The following is a 23063-nucleotide window of genomic DNA, read 5'->3' as shown; positions in this document are numbered from 1 at the left end:
CCGACATAAGTTACAGTTTTGTCATCGTCATCATCATCAAATGGCTGTGAAACCATGAAGTTCTGTAAATACAGCCAGATACTCAACTTTTATTTCAATAGTTCTTTTCAACTGCCAGGAAACTTATAGTCAATAAACTCCCAAAATAGAAAAAAAATCAACTTAGCTTCTTGAAAAAGCACCGTGCTTCACCTCAGTTGAGGATGACTGCCTAATGATGTGAGGAGATGAGAATCATTGGGTACCAGACTGGCAAAGAGAGCCCAGAAGCTTCCTTAGAACATGCCAATTAGCCAGCCAAGAGCCTATGGCTGTCACTCTAGACATCCGTCCTTTGTACCAAACATAGATGCCAGCAGCCATATCTAAACTTATAACCTGCAGCAAGCCCTAATCAGTTACTCCAAAGGGCATATAGTTCATCCGCTAACAGTATTCTGTCCAATCCCATATTGTGCGAAACTTGGAGAGGCTCTAGTGAGGGAGGCAATTAAATCTTGGACGTGTCTCCCACAGGTTCTGAACTTCCGCCTCATGCGCCCGGTTTTGGAGCTGTTTGGAAGATGTCTCAAGCTAAGGCCTAAAAGTACTTCTGACGTGTCTACTGACAGCCGAGTGCTGCAGTAATTGACCCCCTGGGCCCTGTCCTTGCATTGCTGGTCACTTGATCATGTTGTCAGCTGAAGGGTCTGGCTTCATGGGACTGCCTGTTGTGTGGATCTACTCTACACATGGCTTGAGTTATTCTTCAGATTGAATCATGTATTGGACCGAGCCCGTTAGTGTACTTCCTCCCTGAAAATGAGCTGTAATTGACCTCTGTGGACCTGACCTCTCGTTGAAGGTCATAGGGTGAGATTCTTTAAGTGCCTGGGTTCAAGTCAAAGTCCAGTGCATGTAGGCCTGCTTCTTCTGTGTTTTAGTAGGTGTCAAGAAGGAATTCAATACATTTTTGCGGACTTTGAACTTATCATGCCTCCTCAGTTGACCTTGTATTCTAAACTACATTGTACATGTATGCTATGCAATAAAAGGATAAAGCTTTTGTCACTAGACAGAATTTGGCAGCATAACTACTGCTCAAACCTTGAGGGGAGTAATACCAAAACCAAGAATTATGAAGACTGTTTTTCGGAGACCCAAAAAAATAATGTATTTGCCCCCCTCCATTTAGAACATACAGAACCTGGTAACTATAGAACCCCCTTGTTGAAGCAGGCCTACTTAGTGCTTCGTTCCTTCCACCCCTGACCTTGAGACCAAACTTGCCCACAAGTAGGGCTGAAGAAAACACTTGGGCTCCACCTGCAAGCTGTAGACCTCTCCCAGGGGTCCTGGCTGAGAGAAGTGGGGCATGTTATCCTGTGTAGGACCTGTCTGCATGCTGCTGGGGCACTCATAAACATCACGGATTCCACAGCAGACAGCTTCACACTCCACTGGCTCCAGATAGGGACAAGACTGTTGTGGATGGTATGGAAAGGTCACTGGCAACTTCAAGGAAGAAAATACACAGCTTTAAACATAGATTCTTTCCATCCGGTGTAACATTACCAAACTCTACATACAGGCTCAAAGTAGACATATTTTCTTGCATTGGAGGTAGCCCAGATTCTGAGCTTTTGCCAAGTGCCCTGGCAAGTGTTATTTTTTTGATGGGGTCATCATCACAGGTCATCAGCAGTTGTTTTCAATGATCACAATCTCATACTGTTATTTATTGGTAGAGGATCAAAATGAGTTGACTTTTCACAGCTTAACTTGTCTGTGTTTACTTCTGTTTTGTGTCAAAAAGGATTTGTTACAAGGATAGACTGAAGTTTTGTACTGTAGTTAGTTTGTATTTTTTATTGCATTCCCGGTAAACCACCTCATGGGGTACCATGCCAGGTTTGTACTGAAGAGTACAAGCTGCATATCCGGATAGATTTATTTGATCCACTCACACCATACCCCGATAGACCCCTAGGCCCTACTATTTGCAATAAATGTGATGGGTTCTTTAATGTGCATGAGGTATGGCCCTCCTCAAACACGGGACTACCATGTAACATCCTATCTGAGCGACGTCCGTAGCAGAAGCTAGGTACGCTGAGTTGAGTTGAGTGGGGAAATTGCTATAAAGTGCCCTTCCCAAGGGCACAACATTGGGACCAGCTAGGGATTTGAACCTAGTACCTCCAGGTTCTGAGTCAACCACCCTGCCGTCAATGTTTTCAGCACGATATTTGAACAGTCCAGCTTAGGTCTATCTGTCAGGCTCCCAGGATGTGATTGTGGTCTCCCTTCCTCTCAAAACATCCCACAGGCCAGGCTAATGTGGCATGAAACTAGAAAATGCTCCAGGGATCTGCGGCCCATATCCTTTTCCTCCGAGCCTGCCCAGTTCAAAGAGATGGCTTTCATTTGTTCACCTGCCCATTTCACTCTCCTGCATGATAAAGTGGCCAAGCTCCTCAACCATGTGCAGGGCTTGAAATAGTGGGTGTGCACTGGAGCTCTGCACCTAGGCTAGTGTTTGACTGTGGGTGCACTGGTGCACCTAGATATTTTTGTACTCTGTAGGGTAACGGTTCTCTTGTACACTAGCATACAGAATATTCTTGAAATGTAAGTATCAGAAAAAGTAATATAACCTTTTGTTGTACTTTATTTCATGTATTGCTTGGTTGAAATTTGAAATCGGATAGAATCATAGATTAAAGTTCTTGGGAGAGGCAGTATCGTCAAACTTATGTTTTGCTGACATTCAGCTTTATTTCATGTGGTGCGCCCAACATTTTTTAATTCTTTTGGTGCGCCAGTGTAGCCTGGGTGCCATCCTATTTCTACCGGGGCCCCCTACATTCGCTACCCTAAAAAATTTTTAGGGTAGCGAATGTAGGAGACCCGGTAGAAATAGGATGGCACCCAGGCTAGGGCCAGTGCTCCTATTTCCAAAAAAGAATTTCAAGCAGCCCTGACATTGTATCTTGAAAGAGGCACAGTTTGCAGTAGGATTCTAGCTACTTTGAAGCCCGCCCCCACACCTCATTACTGTAAGGTTGCTTCTGGCAGTGGGCATTTTCTTCAAACCAATCGTGCTGCCTGCTTCCCTGTTTTTCTCTTCGTTTGCTCGCCTCCAATAGCTAATTAACCAGCTAATTAACCAATCAATGAATCAGTCAGCCAGCGTCATTAATTTCAGCCAATTGTTTGACTCTGTAACTTATCAGTTGAGGCATTTGTGCAATCAGATCTGAACATCTAACTTTTTAAGTAACCAAAGCCTATATACATTATCAAGAAATATGTTATGTGGCTTATAGATAAAACACCGAATTTTTGCAATCTCTTCATCCTTCTTCAGGTTCAAGTTGCCAGTTTGGGACATGTGACAAGTGGTATCAACAATTGACCAAAGGTGGCACATGGGTGCCTTTGTATTTGCTTATTCTAACTCTGTACAGTATGTAGTCACATCATATACCACCTGGCTTGCCCACAATCAAAATAATAAGCTTACAGTATTTATCTCCAGCAGTCTGTTGTATATGTACTGGTAAAATCCAACATGAAAGACGAAAGTCAGCATGCATGCCTGGTCTCAGTTCAAATGACGCTTTACGACTGCTATCCATGAAGCATGTTACCAGCAGTTAGTCCCTCCTAGATGTTGAACATCACCGAGCTTCAGTGCTAAAAGGCCAAGTTGTAACTTGGGTATGAATAATGCACGTGTAGATTGCCTAGAGCCACCAGGCATTTCATCGGCAGAAAGGGGCTTTGCCTCTCCCACAGGACGGGCAGGACCCCAGGCAGTCCCAGCAGCGGCTCCGTAAATTGTAATCCCACACAAAACTGTGATTCTGAATATTGCATGCCATAGGGAAAGAGATAAGCCAGGAAAGGGTTTTCATGGAGAGAGAGCTATCGTTCCACGGAACTCGCTTTGAAGTCAATGTCGCAACATGAAACGCACTTGATTCAGAAGACTACAAAAACTAAGCAATGTAGCCACAAAAATTCTGTGAGACTTGAAAGACTCTCGTTTCTGCACATGTACTATGATGTAGCATGAAATGTGCTGATACAAAAGACTACAAAAAGGAAGCATGTAGCCCCAAAAATCCTTTGAAGACTCTCCTTTCTACACATTTATAATAAAAAAGTCAGGGTTAGATTTCTAACTTGCCACAAGTTGTCACATGCTGAACAGCCATTGGTTTTCAAAGTCAGTAGGATAAATGGGTTTATATTCGCATGCTTTAACTTGAGGCAACCATCGCACCGAGCTGCATGATAATGTCTTCTTTTTTTTTTACAGCTTCCAGCATAAAGTGATACAGCTGAAAAACAAATCTTTATGTGGTTTAAAGATGGTTTGTATGGAAGTGGATTGGTTTTTCCTGGAGGAAAGCTGTTTGTTGGATTGATTTGGTGCTGATTACCTCCATTAGAGGGGGGATGATTAGATAAGGAGCTGGTGATAATCACTCAGACTTGTCTATCTTGTCTTGCCATCCCACCACTTCTGCTGACCTAGATCCATCACATTTCATCAGCTTCAATCTGCTCTACACTTGAAGGTCTGCATGCCTTCTTCTGTGAAGCGTAGCGAGCTATTTTGTATTTCAAGTCACAGTAAATCGTAGCTGACTTGCTGTAATTCAATTTCAGCTGTTGTTGGTAAAGTCTTTGTGTTATAAGTGTCACTTTTGATTCTACCTAGCACGTTATATGTTATCCTGAATTCAGCGATTTAAGGGTTGTTGACAAATGCTATCCTGAATTATAATGGCAGATTGCCCAAAAGTTACGCCAAGCAGACGTTAGAAAGCCCGACGAATATGCCTCAAAAGATGTCCAAACAAGCAGAAGCCTAACCTCTGTTTGGAGAGTTCCCAAAAGTCACAGTGGAATGTCCTAGACTAGCTCTGCCAGACACGTCCTCATGAAGACTTAGGAACAATCCAAAGAACTCATTCCCAAAAGCTTTTGCGTTGCATGGCCCCCTGAATTCATTGTTCATCGTTGAAGGCCCTGCTAAATTTACCTGTAAGAGTTGCCAGGATCCCCCATACAGACCCTCACAGGTATCTGAGAACTCATGATCAGCACACTTTAGGCTATTGAAGAGGATATATGTGATCTATGAGAAGACTATGAATGGTTGTGGATGTTAGAATCCAGTCTGTATAGACTTCTGCTGTCACAATGTTGGTGCTTGAAAATTCCCCAATATAATTCAAACGAAGATTGAAGGTGATTGGCACTCCTACCTGTAGTATACAATAGCTTAATGTAGATGGTATTAAGTTTTAGGCCCCTCCACAGCTTAAAGATCAGAAAAGTTGATGTGAAGGGTAGGGTAGACTGGGATTTGGGGAATTATGCACAAGGATGTTGACAAGTAAAGAAGAAAACATGAAATGACAGATTGATGAAAACAAAGAACATAAACTTTTGATAAAGTGGTACCAATGTTTTCACTTTTATTTTTCCCCTCATACATTCTAATCTCTCGCTAAAGAAATTGGAAAATTGTTCGGTAATAAAATACTAATGGAGCATGATTTTGAGTCCCCTTGATTAATGCACTGTAACACGGACATATAAGGACATATAATGGGAGCTGAATAGGCCGCAGATGAATGTGCTGCCCCATGTGGTACTGAATAGTACGATGACGAACGACGTGCCACCCATGGTGAATACACCAGTGACAAGAAATTGCCTTGAAAAGAAGTAATTCGACAGTATGTACCAGCCGATCAATGCTAGTTACAAGAAAGGAGCTCTGATTTTGGCAGATAACAGAGTGTGATTCTGTTGAGTATGATTTTGCATATGACCCCCATGGAGACTTGTACAATGGGGTAGAGACATGGCTATATTTCCTGGCTCGAAACTTAATTCATCTTTTTTGTAATGAGACCTTTTAGTGTAATATAGTGTCTGTGGGAACTTGGGAAATGTAGGATTACATTTTTAAAAGAGACATAAGCCTCTGCTGTCAGTTCTGATAAAAGGAAAGTACAAAGCAACTGTGTATAATTAGGGTAGGCGTGGCAGTTCATATGCACCTCACTTACAAAAGCGTATAAACTTTAAAAAGCAAGTTATGTGTATATTTGTGTATATTTTCTCAAAAGTTCTTCTGTCCTCACCAAATATACCCATCTAAAGCACTGATGTACGATTTGGAAGCATCATTATTGTATCTTCTGAAGGATTTGAAAAAGGGAAACCAGAAAAGATTTGTCCGGTCTGTGAAAAAAGGTACCGGTAGTTAGCACATGAAAACATTTTTTGGAAGGAAGATCATTTGTTTGGCCGTTGATTCTATACATGTATCAGAGAAGTTATTTAATGAGAATTATTCATAGAAAACATTACATACATACATGTATGGAGGAGAAAAGATAAACAGTACCCTAGTGACTCCTACCTCTATAGCTGCCACTATACTGGAATGAACCGGTAATGACTCCTCGCTTAGACTAAAATTGGGCTGTAAATTGTAGAGCCATTTTTTAATGGAAGAGAAGGATGCATTTAACTAAAAGGAAAGGAAATTTTCTCTTCTGTATTGTATTAAAAGTGCAACAATCACTTTTTTCAGCGGGAGAGGAAAAGAAATGAGACAATCAACTGAAGAGTGGATTCGCTTGAAAATTACTTTGCGGAGTATTATTTGGCACGCAGCCTTTGAAAACGACACATTATTGTAGAGACCAGAACAACTATTTGAATGGGGAGGCAAAATGACTGTAGCAATCATCAGTCAAGGAAAGAGATATGGCTTATATGAAGGTTTAGGACATGTTGCCAACATATCTAGTGCCCAACAGCCATGTGAAAATTGGTTCTTATAGAAATGAAGCAATTATGGTCACCGCTAAGGGGTAAAAGTGATAAGACCAGTTGAATAGACATGCACTCGAGGCAAAACCTTCGGCCGTTAACGCTTTATGTCCATGCAGAAAGCTTTCTTTGTGATTGGACTTGTGGATGGATGTGGCATTTCATTCCATTTATTGGCCACTGATACAAATTTAGCTGAGAACTGTAATAGTCGGTCACGTCGGAGATAAATTCATTTCTGCATTCATGCGCAGGCACAAAGGGCATCCATAAATCCTGCATGCCTGTATTTTGTATTTTTGAAATATTATTCCTCCCAGCAGAAGTAGGGGGTAATATATCAGTTATATGACTACTTTCATGCAGTGTTTGGTGATTTGTGCCATCTTCATGCATGGGGGCACTCTTATATGTTGACTGCCAATCAAATTTTCAGTCCAGATAACACTGCCTGTGGACAAAGTGTATTCACTGCTGGTGGTGGCAATGATACCTAATGCCATTATCACTTGTGAAGCCTTTGCAAATGCCCTTTAAGCAAAACTGCAAGAAGCCAAATCATCACGGCTGCACCTTTGTAATACTATAGAAGAGTAGGTGTCCCTTTACAGTTATTATCCCTTCTTCTTGAAGTCTAACTAAGAAGGAAGTTGAAAGTGAACGTGATATTGATGGTTCCATGGATGTTGCACTCCAATTTGTGCCATTCAGATGTTCCCATAGAAACCCTGCATCGCGGGTGGCTTTGTAATTATATGAACCACAGGCAGAAATGCGGTTAAAAGCGTTTGATAGACACTGTTCATGGTAAATGTACAGGACACATGCAGGTATACAGCATGGGGTTTTGGTCATTAGAGTGTATAATATGAAAACTGTGCAAAACAAGCTCGCAGGAAAACTTTCAAGTATGAGATTCTGAAAAACAATTAATTTTGATTATTGGTGTTACCTTGAAGAATTATAGCCTGATGCTAGAAAAAAAGAATAAACTTTGAGATGTGAAGAGCTTTGATATAAACAGACGACATTTCAAACAGTTAAGTCTTTACGCACGAGGAAACTGTCTTGAGGACGTTAACATTTCGCTTTGATACGTAAGGCTGGTTGCTAGGAGATTCTTAGTCTCGGCAACTATTGATTGATATTTTCTTTGACATTGTATACCTGTAGGGTACAATTTGTAGTCAACCACATTTTAAAGACAAATGTCATTTCCATCAACTGTTGTAATGAAAGCTAACATTAACGTTATTTTGAAAAATAAGTGAGGTAAAGGAATATGCCACAAAATGTATATAGAAACCAGAAGTGCTCACCATTTTTTTTGTGGTCCATTTTGACCCTACCCTATTTTTATACGTACCTTCTCTGTCATAAATTGTATTATGCGTTGAAAGCTGTACATTAACGTGATGGACATCAATAGAAAAGTGATTATTGGCATCTAATTTGGCGGCTGTGTTGGAGGATGAAGTGAATTAGGTTTTATTATGTTGAGTAGTCCTGGACACAATATTATATGGTTAATGGTGTCCCAAAAAGGAAGGCTGGCACATAATGAATTCTGAGCTTTTAAAAGTGCCCATGGAACCCACTGTAGTAAACCAGTATAATAGAATTCAGCGTTACTTTCTACTGGTATATACTGATTAGTAAATGATATGGCTTTTCAGATGAATTCACAAGGTCAATCATGATGCAGACATGTTTTGTGCTTTGAGACATTCTGTTTGTGACATGCAAAAGTGATTAGAGTTAAAGTCCTCATGCAAATTTGATCACTTTGACTTGATGGAATGATTCCACCTGGGAGTGTTAATGTGATAAGCTACTTCAGAGTCCATGAATATACTAACCATGATGTGCCTCAGTTCACAAGTTTGATTGCTTTCAAATTACGGAATATTATTGCTTTTACACTTGGTTTCTTTTCAGTCAGAATCTATGTTTTATGCACAACTTTTCCAATTCTCTTAAGTAACTTTTTGTTTAGTCGGGTCGGCCAAGTAGTCCATAATGTAGAGTGTTGTGGATATACATGTATGGTTGGATAAGTATATGATTATATATCCATGCTCTTACTACCAGCAGCAGTGGTTATATTGTTTTTCTGGTTATTTCGTAACTTGAAATTTACTTTTTTTTTATGGCCTTGGAATATGAACCCAACAGTTGTGTAGCAGTGATTAGGGCTATGTGACCTTTGTGTTGCCAAAAAGTTTGTCCAAACTCATTTGATGAGTTAGAGTGGCTAAACTTTTGCTCCACCTCAAAAGGCTGACAGTCCTCTCAGAACTGGAGCCAAGATTGCACTTCATTACTGCTGATATTGAACACCAGTCCTTCAAGTCTTTTGCATCAAGCAACACTCAGCATGGCAAGTTTCCTGATAAATCATCTTTATAGCTGGGTTCTATTACTATTCATTCAATCTTCCCGAGTGAGTGTCAGAAGTGGGAGTACTCAACTCCTTTGCTCGTGCCCTCTCCTTCCCATGTCTAAATGGTTTTGTGTTTGAGCTGACCGGGATGGCCTGATTGCTCAGGGGTGCAGCTGAAAATGCTCTGTCAGCCCCCATCACTCCAGTCAGGGGCAACAATTCATGCAGCTGACACATTCAGGCCCACCGATCAATGTGCAGATAATTGGGGAGATTGACCCCAAGCCAACACGGTGCTGCATGCCAACGGTAGTGCTGACTTGATTTCTCCTCTCTGTACAGACCCTTTTTAACCTCCCTTCGGTCAATGCACTGGTAATGTTCTTTAGTCATGTTGGCAACAACTTGTAACAGATTCAATGCATGCTGACGGTAGTGCTGACTTGATTCTTCCTCTCTGCACGGATCCTTTTTAACCTCCTCTCGGTCAACGCACTGGTAATGTTCTTTGGTCATGTTGGCAGCAACTTGTAACAGCTTCTATGCTGATGGTAGTGCTGACTTCATTCTTCTTCTCTGCACAAACCCTTTCAACCTTACCTCGGTCAATGCACTAGAATGGTTCTTTGGTCATGTTGGCAACAACATGTAACAGATTCCACTGTAGGTTTGCTCAATCCGCTTCTGTAATCATGTTGGCAACAACTTGTAACAGATTCCAGTATTCAATCTGTTTTTAAAACTTTGAAAGATTTCCTGTGAGGGATTATCTACATGGCCAACTAGAACAATGTATCTACAGTCTTTATTGAAATGAAGATGCAAAGAAATCCAGAACATGGGATGGTTTAACCACAGGTACATATATGTCTTCAGAATCATTATTGTGAGAAAGAAGTCTCTGGGTGTTACAGAAACTTTCCTGGGGTTGGGGTAGCAAGCAAGATAAGAATATGCTTCAAAACTTTAAAATGTCTTGGCAATGTTATCTGAAATAATGTTCAGCTTGTTTTTCATGGAAGAATGCCGGCTGCTCAGGCCTTACTTCATTCTTCATCTTTAAGATGATTATGTTTAGCTACTTGAGATTACCAGCCTGTCCCCGGTGCTGAAACAGGTGTTGTGGTTGTGGTATGATAAACTTCTCCCCAAAGTCCTTTAATGGGGCTGAATTGGGCACTTCTGGCCAGTACTAACAGCACCCGTAACAATTACAGTCCTTATGGATTGCAGTTAAAAATGACTGATGTACCTGAAAACTTCAGTGTGACACGCAACTCTGACTACCATTCTGGAATAGTGGAAAGCCAGGCTAAAGTTTCATAAATTGTTGAACATAACAAACTTCATTTTTCGCACTTTCACATGAAGTGTGAAATAAAAATGCCCTACTGTTATTCCTTGTAACTTGTAAAGGTGCACCCATTGGTCCCTACAGCAACCTTTCAGATTTGCAGTAAGCTTTATACAATCATCCGGCCAACCAACCAACTTGTCGGAGGTTACCACCTGTCTTCAGCAACCACTTTTGCCCATTCCCTTGGCTTGAGTGGTTGCTTAGGGCAGGTTTGACTGTACACTCTCTTTTCCAGATTGGTCCGTCAGTGTTTTTGTCCTTTTTTGGGGGACAGTGTGGTTTTACAACCGTTCTAACCTGTTCCAGGTTTCTCCAAGCATGTGTACACGGACATGTTTGTGCCCATTACCTTTATAATGGCCTGTGATAACAGCAGGAATGGCGATCGATAGTTATGTGAGGAGTGGAAGGTATTTATGAGTAAGTGTTGTGCCAGATACATGGACAACTGGAATCAACATTGCAGGGAGAGTCAAATTGCTGGTATGGAAATTTTGTCACTTCTAGTACGTATCTAAAAGAAAGACTGTAATTCTTGAACAGAGGGAATTATTTGAACAACTTCAACATTGATTTTCTTTAGTTTTAGAACGCAGAACCATTAGGATATCCTTTGCATTTTGACCAACCACCGTAATTTTGCCATCAGACATTCGTGACCTAATTTTACCAACAGGGTTTACACGAACCATGCACTCAATCAGTGTGGGGTCGTTTGATTGAGATCCCAGAATTTCTGTGACACTTCATTTTTAACCTCTAGCAAGCTTTAGGTGACTCCTACATCTAGAATTGTTACTGTGATAATTCAGTAGAACAGGGTTAAGCAGGCCATATACTCTCTCCTTCATACATCTGCATCTTCTTTCAGTTTTAACTTACCGGTACTTGTAAAGAAGTGTTCATGACCACCTGGCCTTTATTGTCTGCTCTGTGATGTTCTAGCCCCTTGTTACTCCATGTGGAAAATTGAAGATTCCCAGTAATAAAGATGGAAGTAATGAAAAATCATCACCCCTATCCAGGGGCGTGACCCGGGTCAGGTTTAAAGCAAACTTCCCTTTTCGATCGTCAACAATTTTCTCGCTCAGTTCTCTATTGTGATACGTAATTTGCTCTAATTGTAAAATTAAATGTGTAAGGTAGAATTGAATTGACCCCAAAGGTCCCACCTAGACCGTAACCTTACTCAAGGGAGAGAGCCCCATGGATAAAAATACCCTCCCAAAATACCTACAGCACTAATAGCACCATTTCCCTCACACTTAATAAAGATTTATTCAATTTTTCCCAGTTTAAGTAATCTTCTGCCAGAGATTTAGCAAGTAAAATTCAGCAGTGATATTCAAAATCACAATATTGAGGTCACAGGTCAGGGAGAACAAAGCGAGGTCGTGACCTCCGTCTCCATGGGGACAGGTCCAGTTAGTATAAAGTAGTTACTGATGTTCTGAGTGACCCCACAGGTCATTGGCTAAGACTGGTGAAATGAGTTTAGTAGCTGGCATGGAAATAAGCCTTTCATGCATTTGGTTGGTTGGTAGCTGAATTTGGCTGCATGCTGGCAAATGTAGGGACGGTGCTGTAGTTTTATTATACAGAATAGAGGTTTGATTGATTGAAGTCTTGATTGATAGCTAGAGAAGTCTGTTTGTATGAGATGTACAGCCAAACCTTTACAAGTGACTACCTCTACATAAGGACCACCTGGCCAATGTGACCAGTGACCACTTTTAATTTTTCCCATTGACACAAGCATTAAGAATCCTGTCTATAGTGATCACCTGTCGACATAGACCAGATTTTATTGGTCCTCTGAGTTGGCTTCTTGAACAGTTTAGAATGTACTCATACTTACTAGTTACATGTACCTTACCCATCTCCCCTATTGTAATGATGTTCCGTATCTAACTCCAGAAGGGAAAAGCTAACATGTTCAAAAGGCAAGAAAGTCCGGTATGGACAGGTACAGTTGTTTTTTTCTACCCAAAGGAATGTAAAGGTATAGAATATAATTGGGAAGGGGGTGGTCAATAAATGATTGACGTTCATTTCCTGTAACCTTTAGATGATAAAAACTAGGCCATGGTGAGAGCTGATTTCCTGCCAATTCATTACCAAATGATATAACAGCCCACTGGTTGTGTAATTCAGTAACACTGACTAACAGGGTTATTTTTATGTCTGATTAAACCTTCTTGTATTTAGTGCTAGCTAGAAGGCTGGGCGGAATTGGATCTACTGCAATATGCTACACAGGATGTACATCATGATGTCATTTCAGAATTAAGGAAATGTACAAGAAAGTGTTGAAAATATGCTAAAGAATTATGTTACAAATTATATATATAGAGAGAGAGAGACATATAGACATGAGAAGTTTGTACATATTAAGTTTTCAGCAATAAATTCCCCTCAGCAGCTACATGCACTTCTTACTTTGTTCTGTAGCCTGTAACAGTTTGCTAAAGGCTTGTGTGCTTCGAAAGTTTCCTTTGTATTGTACTAATTCTACCATTGACCGAAACCAACTGTGGACACAAATTGCTCATTCCAATAAAGAATAGGAACTCTAATCTCATAGGAGCAACAGGTTAATCATTCCAATCATCAGTAATGTCATCAGGGTGTCGTCCACATGGCATTTCAGGGGGCATCCGCAATCAGACAGTCTCATCTTCGATGCAGGGAAAGTTTACTGGAACCTTTGCACCGTGCCATGAGATTACAGGAGGGAAGCCAGAGTGGGTCGACATTTTCTTGTCGGGTGGAGATTGACTCTGGCACTGTATGCAGGTTTCAGGCCATTATGGTATGCCTCTGCCAATCTAGATGCATTTTGTGTAGCTACCGTTTTTGATAGGGAAGTAGGGTTTCTATATCATTCAATTGATTGTGACATTTTTGGATCATTAGATTCAGCGTTGTCATATAATTGTATAATTTCATTCTTGTTAGTTACATGTACATGTATGCCAAATAGAGGTGTGCATAGTGTAATCTGGTTGAGAGTATGCCTCATGTTTGGGTGTACAGTCAAAATTACCCAAGAAGACCACCTAGGGGAACGATAAAATCTGGTCTATGTGGACAGGTGGTCACTAAAGACCGGATTCTTGGTGCTTGTGTCAATGAGAAAAAAAATGGTTACATTGGCCAGGTAGTCATTATGTAGAGGTGGTCACTCGTACAGGTTTGATTGTGTTCTGCACTGGTCTGGTCTGGTGCTTGTTAGTCCCACCGAAACCCATAGAAAAACTGTGTCTACCTGCCAACATCCAGTGCTTGTTTCAGGAACCAATAGAAGTGTTATCATCAGTCATGGAAAATTTCAAAGCTGTTGTAACGTCACAGGAAAGTGTTTTCTCTTTAGCAAGCAAGACTAATATGTGTCGAGATTGGTAACCTGAAGACTAATCACACCTGTTGATTTCCTGTTCTTACAGCGAACGGAAATGAAGAACTCCATATTCATGGATTACCAACGGATGAAAAACAGAGGCGCACACAAAGGCCATACTACCGCCTTTTATCATGGTTATGTCATACATGAATCTGTTTCCAGCCCGAGGAGAGCAGATTGAAAAGACTAGGAAATGAAATGTCTTTTATATATTTTTTCTTGTGATACAGGTGGTGAGCTAACATTACAAAACTGAGGAGAGCCCCGGAGCTGTACTGATAATTTCCTCTTCTCTTTTAATGAATGAAGTGAAGTTTGAATTTCATTTTGTTTCGGCAGCAGTGACAGTTTTAGCTTTAAGACATTCTGGTGATGTTACAAAACCAACACAATAGAAGACAAATGTTCTTGTTTTTTTTTAGACTCCAAGCTCCTGGCTGGATGCTGACAAAAGAGGAACGTCTCACAAGAGATCTGCATCTTGGGGAAGTGCGGACCAGCTTAAGGAGGTTTGTAAGACAATCCCATCCTTCTTACCTTTTCTTATATAAAATATATGGAATGATTGTGACATAGTAAAGACTGCCCAAGAAGACCACTCGGGATCAATAAAATCTAGTCTATGTGGACAGGTGGTCAGTATAGACAGGATTCTTAATGCTTGTGTCAATGGGAGAAATTATCTAAGGAACCACCAAAAAGTGGTCACATTGGCCAAAATGTTCTCAGGTAAAGGTGGTCACTTGTACAGGTTTGACTGTACTGTAAATGCAGTTTGCGGTGGCTTAATACTCGCAAATTTCATGGACTTAAAACCACAGTGAAAATATATATTTTATCTTATGCCAGCTTACTACCTTGTTTCAACCATGAACTGAAAACCACCGCAAACCCTACTACGGAATAAAATCACCGCAAACTTAAATGCTTTCACAGTATTTGGGGGGATCCAAGCGTAAATTGTGTTCAGAGGTTAGCTCAGTGTCAACTAATTTCTGGTGACTGTTTGAAATGTCAGTCTGTGCTGTGTCCTTGTATACAAATGTCAAATTTAACACCTCGTTTACTGTTGTCCCCCCTATGATACAGCATGTCCTACGTACAGATGTAACATGATGTGACGTATGTAACCATTTAAGGTAGCGTGTGTGGTCCAGTGGTTCGCAACCCTGCCTCTGGACCAAGTGGTTGTGAGTTCAGATCCTGGTCATTGTCGCTCACCCGCCATGCACGCTACTGGAAAGGGTCACAGTCCTTAGGCCAGGATTTTAAGCCGTGGTCCGCTGTACATTGTACTCTTTGAAAAGAGCTAGGGGAATTTCCCCGGTACAATGGACCTTTATATACTTCATATAGTATATGTCTTCTCTGTTACCACCAGTGGAAGATTAGCTCACAGAAGATTAGCAGTCCAGTGAGCTAAACTGGTTGCAGATCACTTAAATTCCTCCTCTAACATGCTACCTGTCCTCCCATCCACAGAAAATTAGGCAGCAGCTGCAGCGGAATGCGAAACAGAACAACCATCGCGACGCGGGGCAGAGACAGTCGCCCGTGCCAGGAGACCACTCAGCGATCCAGCAGTCGCCCACCCCACGCTCCATACCTATTCCCATTCCCATCACTAGCATTCCAAAGGGCGCCCTTCCCAGGTAACAAAGGATGGAAGATTAGCCTCTAGCTAGAGGGTATCTTGATAAACACAAACACAATGTTGTAAACTTTATATACAGATCAAGTCTGGTCATTTTGCCAAACTGTTAAGGATTAACATTTTGTAAGAAAATGAGGCCTCACAAATTCATTTGTTGGTTCTCAGACTGGTTCTCAAATGAGGCCAAATTAGATAATCAGTCAGAGGGGAATCCTGAACCTTTGTTGTACACAAATTATCAGGGAGTGATTTTATTTGGATGCAAGGTTTTGTCCCAGCTCTCTGATTTCATTTTAACCTCTTGCAGAATTTTTGCAAAGAAAATGTCTTGAGAACCAAGAAAACGATTTGGTGTAGCCCAAAATCACAATCTTAAAAGTAAATATGTCCATTACACAAATAAAGGCACAAACAAGTGTAAATAAAGGCGCAAACATAATTTAAGATATTGCCATCTTTTTTCTTAGATAACATTGTGTCTTGCTCCTATTTCCGCAGACTAAGAAATAGCGTGGAGGGTTTGAACCAGGAAATCGAGCGAATGTTTATCACAACTAAAACCTCAGGGAACGAAGAAGAACGAACTCAGGTGAGAAATAGACGGATTGTTAAGTTAGAATATCAGTGTTTAGCTTGTTGTGTGCACAAGATATAGTTAATACACAATTAAGGGTAACGTCCATTAACATTTAGTTGCCGTATTACATACATTTTCATGTATATCCACCACTTTGAAAAACAGTGTGTTAAGGAGATCTCTAGTGCCCCAGGTAGGCCCAGTTTAGATATGCATGCAGGAGTACATTTTACTGGGAGATGTTGTATTGGAGATCTCTTTAGACACATTTTTTCAGGGATTCAGCGGAATTACATGTATGTCAGTAGACGTTACTAGATATCCCAGTCCTTATATGATGTTGTAAGATGTTGAATTTTTGTGTGATTTCGAATGGTGTGGTAATCAGAATACACATGGTCATCTGAACGTCTGCATCTCTCTCTTCGTCAGACGGCAATTTCCATTCCTGTGCTTCAGGAACCCGCACCCGACGGCCACCGGGCGCCGCTCCCCGGCCAGAGATCGACACGCACGGTCGACACACAGACGCCGTACGAAAACGAGACAGAACTCATCAGCGGGGACAGTTCAGGTTCGTTAAACCCTTGTGTTGCATAGTGGCACATGGAGCAGCATGCTTCCTTTCTGTTTCTGTAGCAGGGTATATTTTTACAGGGAGGGGTTGCTAGTCCTTCCCCTTAAACATGCTCGAGACTTGAGAGCCCCAGTTTACGTCCCCTCTGAAAGACGGATACTGTCATTGCCACCGATAGATCTACTTGGAGATTAGTTTTATCCCATGTAAATGGAAATGTAACGCAATCTGCCCTCCCCCATTCCCAGGTTCAGGCAGCCGTAGCCAGTCAGTGTCTCCGTCCTTTACAATATATGGGAAGTAGTATTACAGCCTATGTTTAGTTCTCTTTGTAGTCACAATGTACTTAATGCATATGTTGATGTATTCTACTTTTTATCCCATGTGAATGGAGATGTAATACCAGTAGTGACGTGCCCCCCTCCCCCTCAGGTTCAGGCAGCTGTAGCCAGTCAGTGTCTCCGTCCTTTACAGTATATGGGAAGTAGTATTACAGCCTATGTTTAGTTCTCTTTGTCATCACAATGTAGTAAATGCTTATTTAAATGTATTCTAGTTTTTATCCAATGAGAATGGAGATGTAATACTAATAGTGACCTGCCCCCCTCCCCACTCAGGTTCAGGCAGCCGTAGCCAGTCAGTGTCTCCGTCCTTTCCTGGCGAGCGGGACGGCTCGCACCCTTCCTCCAGAGGGAGTTCCACAGAAAGTCCGGGAAACGAGGCAAAAGACAAAGGTATGTTCTCACTTCAAGTTTGTTTAAGCGATGGGTTCTTCAACATGCTCTGCTCAAACACAGGGAACTTAAGAGGTAAGAAACTTTGCCTCAAAGTAAGAGTAGCTACCTCCTGAAAACTTAACATCATAAACTTGAACATATGCCAAGAATAGATTTCAGAATTGATATGAGATAAAAGTTTTTAACCTGTTGTACGATATTTTTACCCCACAGAGAACATAAGCACACCATCACCAAAATATGAAGTTTCGCCCAAACCAACCAATAACATCCTCGTGACGGACATCGCCGCAGAGATGGGAAACATGTCCCCACTACCAAAGTATGCCGCCTCGCCGAAGCCCAACAATAGCTACTCCTTTGCGCGGGAACCTCCAGATGGATGCGAGAAAGTCAGCGCTATCGACGAGTCAAAGAGGTACAGTGAAATACTAGAAGTGCTTTGACTGTGAAATTCTCTTTATTTGCTTATGTTTCTGTTCTCGCTTTTCTGCTTAGTTTCCATCCATCCTACAGACAGTTCACTGTCTCACTGCTCTTTTTGTAAAGTGTGTTTTTCTCGAGTTCTGTCTTTTGTTTGTTTGTAACCATGATGTGTTTCTGTCCCATTCCTCCTCCTGCTACTCTCTCCTCTGTTTGTGTCTCTTTGTTTTAGCCCCAAACTGGTGCCAACCAGTCCCAGCAAGCCAGAACCAGTCCAAACTGGTTACAAACTGGTCCAGACCAGTCCTATCCTGTCCCCACCAGTTCTGACACGTTCCATGAGCACCCCTGTGCTCTTCTCCCCGGATGTTACATGTATAAATATCACTCCACGTTCCCTAGCTTCTATCAGGTACGACATCTCATGTACTTTCTTTCCTTTCACTCCCTTCTTCAGTACTGTCTTCAAACAGTAGAAAAGAGGGATTTTCTTTACTTTCCTGGCTATAGATACATACGAAAAGAGACAGTTTGCTAAACATTGTAATATATAGTCACCTATCTTAAGTGTACCTTGTACAATGGTAAAACAAACATCTTCTGTTCTTTTTTCTGAAATTTATATATGTATTTTTTTCAACTTCAGCAAAGTGCGGCTGCCCTTGGACCAACCTATGTTCTTCTGCCCAGACAAGAACAAGATCAACTTCATTCCATTTGGCTCAGCTAGCTCTGCCTTCTGTCCTATCCTTAACAGGTGAGGAGTAAAGCATTGCTGTATGCCAAAAATAATTACTCAAGCAACTGGATAAAATTTTGAAACAGTCAGAAGTTTCAGACAGCATCCGCTATCTTTCGTCAGTGACTAATGAAATATCTGGTAGAACTAGGTTTTATACCAAAACTCTGAATAGATATGTTAATGAAGTGCAGACAATTTCAGATGGTTCAACAGAATAGTAAGTTAAGACAAGACAAGGACAAGACTGATGATTCCTAACCCCCAGCAAATACAGTTTTACCATATGCTGTTTATTAACGACCTATGAAGATCCAAGTACCAAGACGGAACCTATAACATGATATCTTTTATTTCCTTACCCCCAGCAAATACAAGGCTCTGTCCCCAGTCGGGTCGGAGATCGAGAGCCTGGCGGTAAAGTCCCCTGCCTCCCAGCCGACATCACAGCCCGCCAACGTGGACAGCACGTGCCTCTAGAGGGGGTGCCGCCACTGTGCAGAACAGCCGGCCCTGGCCTGACCTCACCAGCCCTTCCTCCAACCTTCCAGACATTATCATGTTCATAGATCCACAGAAAACACTTGGACTTTGCCGTTGTTGTGTTCCGTTGTAGTCTTTGCATACGTGGTTATCTGTGGTTGACAACCGTACACAGTGTTCATCAATGGTGCTGTATCTCATGAGGCAAATGCAACTTTGTTTTTCTCGAAACAACCGTTATTTAATATCACACCCATCACAAGGTCTGAAAGAATTAGCCACGACATGCGGTTGACATCACACAAATGGTGATGTCACCTGATGACATCACTTCCGTTCATGTGGCTTTTGACATCACCATTATACGTGTACAATAAAGATGACCTTGAGTCTGAATAATAGATTCTTCAAAGCTGAATGACAGTTAGCATCAACAGTGAGTCATGAAGAAAGTAAAACATCACTCGATGATTCAGTGATGCATGACAACAGCATCGGTTATGTTGGCATGTCACATACAACCTTCCAAAAGTGGAGCAAACCCTTTGTTACTTTTGAGTTCGCCATATTTTCAGTTCGACCATAGCAGATAGCAAGCCCACCGTACATTCCTCCCCATCACACGATAGTCTGACTCCACTGAAGGTGTTGTAGTTAAGCTATACACCACTCTGCAGAAGAGACACAGCTTGTTCATAAGGAGTGTTCTTATAGACATTTTACAGCACTAGATGTTTGTCTTGCACCCACCCTACCTGATTTTAAAGGACCGTGTCTAAAACGTAACACACTTCAAAATCAGGGTTGTTCAAATGGTTCGGAGAAAGCACAAGTGTTCGTAGCAAACAAGTGTTAGTGTATAGAAAACAATTTCTTTTCAGTGACTCAAACCTACCCCTCTATTGTAAAAGTTGGGCTAGTCCAGAATCGTTTACCAGTGACTTAACAGTCAGAGTTGGGGGTGTAAGATATGATGTCTACTGACAAAGGAAGATTTATGTTGAGTAGGATATGTATAGTTGCTTGCAGTGCATGTAACATATATTGCTTGTACAAATGCTGTTAGTGTAGCTTGCCTGTTGTGTTCTGCCTGGCAGATACGTGAGGGTCTAGGAGTTAGCAGGTCAGTAGTGCCTACTGTAGGCAGACGTTTATGTCCGTATTCCTTGGTAGCACCCCCCTATCACTCACAATGGATGGTTCCAGTACCAGGCAGCATTGACCAAGGTCATGGATTGGATACGTCAGTATAAGTCAAGGTTACTGGTACAAGATATAACGTTATAAGGTTGTTAGAGATATGGATATATATTACAGTACAGATTGTCTGAGTGCTTCTGTCCATCCAGTGAAGGGGGCTTGTTGTATACCCAAGGATGTTGGTACGGAGCGTGAAGATGTGTATTGATGTTGGATGTATGAAGACTACTACACTGCTGAATCATTAGGAAGGCATGGTAGACAAGTGATAAGTCCAGGATGTGACAGTGCGGACACATGTATGTGTATGAACGATGATTATAATGTTTGTATGTTTAAAGGAAGTAAGAAGTATACATATGTAAAAGTGTGTAAAAGAGTTTCAAAGTTTCTTTCCAGTAACTTGAAAAGAAAGAATGTTTTGCAAGAGGTAAAGGCACAAAGATCTATGTGTTTTCTTTCATACACTGTTTCATTCCTGGAGTTGTTGAGTGTTGCTGAAAACGACAACAACAGTGTCATATGTATGTATAGGTTGGTTTGAAATTCTTTGTGTAGTAGACTTCTTACTGTTAGAAGAAAGGAAGTGAAGTGTCGCCTCTGAGTGCTAGGAAGGGAATGTTGTCTCTTGAGTACATTGTTATGGACTTATCACTTCTGCCCATGTATTCCTTTAGCTTACCATTGTGAAGTTCCAGATTGTGTATTTTTCTATATTTACTCAGTTGATGTTAGCAAGTGTGTATGTTGCTGTGGATATGTTATGAATATTCATAGGTAGGTGTGGCAGTTGTCATGACAAGTTGCTATGGCAGCAAAACTTTACTTAGAGAAAAAAAAGAAAGAAAGAAAGATAATTTTACAAACAGCAATTTACATGGATGTGTACCTACTGTACCAATGTTTTTGTATGAAACAAGAAAAATGTGAATGCCAAGACAAAAAAAAAGATTGTTGTGATTCCATGAGTGGAAATCTAGTTGTGTACCAGTAGCTGTGATAGAGAGATGTCATTTACTGGGAAAACTACAAATGTTGTCAACGTATATTGTATTGTACTAGTTCTGGTTTCTATGGTAACCAATTGATTGACGGCTGAGAGTTGCCACTTTTCCTTGTGCGAAGAGAAGCCAAGACGGAGGAAATGTGGATTAAGGACGACTTTAATGTTACTTAACCATCCCACAAGTTGTTTGAAGTGTACTTAGGCCATTTTTACCCTGCTTACATCCCTGTACAGTGGATGGTACAGTCTTAACGTCACTGTTGGAAGAGTCCATTTTCTGTGAGAAGGGGTTGATCGGTTGTTCCTGTAAGGACAATACTGTTATCGGCTAGAGGACAACTCTAGTTGTCAGTTGAAAAGTGGGTGACTTTGAACACATACTCTACTATCAGTCTAGTGTACTGGTGCATTGTAATTATAACGGTTCATTGACTTGTTTTTTTTAGAAGAGTGGACGGAAGTCTGTATCCTCTGAATGTACTTTTTTCTACAGAGTGTAAATCGTTCAGAAAACTCAGGGCAATAGAGAAAAAACCTGCCAGGACTTCAGGCCTCATTCCCATACTTCCACAACTACCGATCAGGTACTGACTTAGCTAGCCGGTATTCCCAACAAGAGTACTTACATCTCTTTATACACAGTGGCTTGCTTTAAAACTACAAATGCGTTGACAAGTCTGCCTTTATGAACTAAAACCTGCCATACTTTGTCACCAGCATGTCTAAAGAATGACTGTGAGGAAATAAAAGTGTGAACTACATGCCAACTTGAAGTAGGTAACATAAAACCACTTATGCCATCCGGAAGTGTAACTCTTAGCATACCAAGGCTTCACTCTCCATATTTAATTTCGTCAGACATTTTGATTATATGACAATAGGTTAGCGTCTCTAACAGTTTCCATGGTTTGGGCAATCTCATGCAGAACAATAAATGCTGGCAGAAATCCTGGCAAGTTTGCAATTTCAGGAACACAAAAGAGGGCTGGCTGATATGTGACTTTGGTCCAAGTAGTACTTTCTATTGAGATAAACCAACAAGGTAGTGGTGACCTGTTATACAAGGAAAAGTTATGAAAAAAACAGCAAATGTTTTGACAAGTTTAGGACTGTTCGAAAGTCTCTTTGGTTGAAAGTTGAAGGACAGCAACGAAATTCTGTGATAGTTGGCTGTCTTGTTCCCCCCTCCTGTAAAGTTGACAGTTCCATTCAGCATTGTTTTTGAATGGGCTTTGGAAGGTGACATTTTTGTGAGGGGGATGATGTGTGTTGACTACAGATTAATGGCTGTTATGATTTGTCAGGCATTTGGACCCTTCAACTTTACACATAGAAGTGGCCCAGAAAGGAAGGGATGTTCATAGGAAAAGAAGCAGGGCAGCCAAAAATATGTGTATGAAAAAATAAACAGTTTGAAGACATTTCAAGTCTCTGGTGTTTTATGTTTGTCCTGTCTCTTCACCATACATGTAACCTTCATTATCATCTACTAGGCTTCATACATCTGCAACATTGAAAAGCTGTGTTTGAAAGATCTCTAATGTATCACCCCCCAGATATGCAAGTTATATGCAGGAGTGCATTATACTGGGGATGTTTCATTAAAGATCTCAAGAACTCTTTAGGTGCATTTTTTCAGGATGACAGATGTACATTATTTGAGCTTGATGAATTATGT

The 23063-nt window shown here is 41.1% G+C and overlaps 1 protein-coding gene across 3 annotated transcripts in view; it reads left to right on the top strand.

Moving 5' to 3' along the window:
- LOC136447806 (glucocorticoid-induced transcript 1 protein-like) overlaps positions 1-22806 on the top strand; it is a 63221-nt gene extending 40415 nt beyond the window's left edge. The window contains exons 3-11 of one of the 3 annotated variants that reach the window (XM_066446871.1): positions 14412-14498; positions 15472-15641; positions 16142-16232; positions 16680-16794; positions 17415-17531; positions 17748-17952; positions 18190-18369; positions 18604-18714; positions 19065-22806. In XM_066446871.1, the coding sequence (XP_066302968.1) occupies positions 14412-14498; positions 15472-15641; positions 16142-16232; positions 16680-16794; positions 17415-17531; positions 17748-17952; positions 18190-18369; positions 18604-18714; positions 19065-19176 (1188 nt within the window). In that variant the 3' untranslated portion in view covers positions 19177-22806. Of the gene's footprint in view, positions 1-14411; positions 14499-15471; positions 15642-16141; positions 16233-16652; positions 16795-17414; positions 17532-17747; positions 17953-18189; positions 18370-18603; positions 18715-19064 lie in introns of all 3 variants that reach the window. The other 2 variants (XM_066446870.1, XM_066446872.1) reach the window with 2 other exon arrangements.
- Positions 22807-23063: the final 257 nt, after the last annotated feature.

This window comes from Branchiostoma lanceolatum, chromosome 13 (genome assembly GCF_035083965.1).
Source record: "Branchiostoma lanceolatum isolate klBraLanc5 chromosome 13, klBraLanc5.hap2, whole genome shotgun sequence".
Taxonomy (NCBI): Eukaryota; Metazoa; Chordata; class Leptocardii; order Amphioxiformes; family Branchiostomatidae; genus Branchiostoma; species Branchiostoma lanceolatum.
Note: the sequence above shows the minus strand (reverse complement) of the source record. Positions and strands in the feature narration are given on the sequence as shown.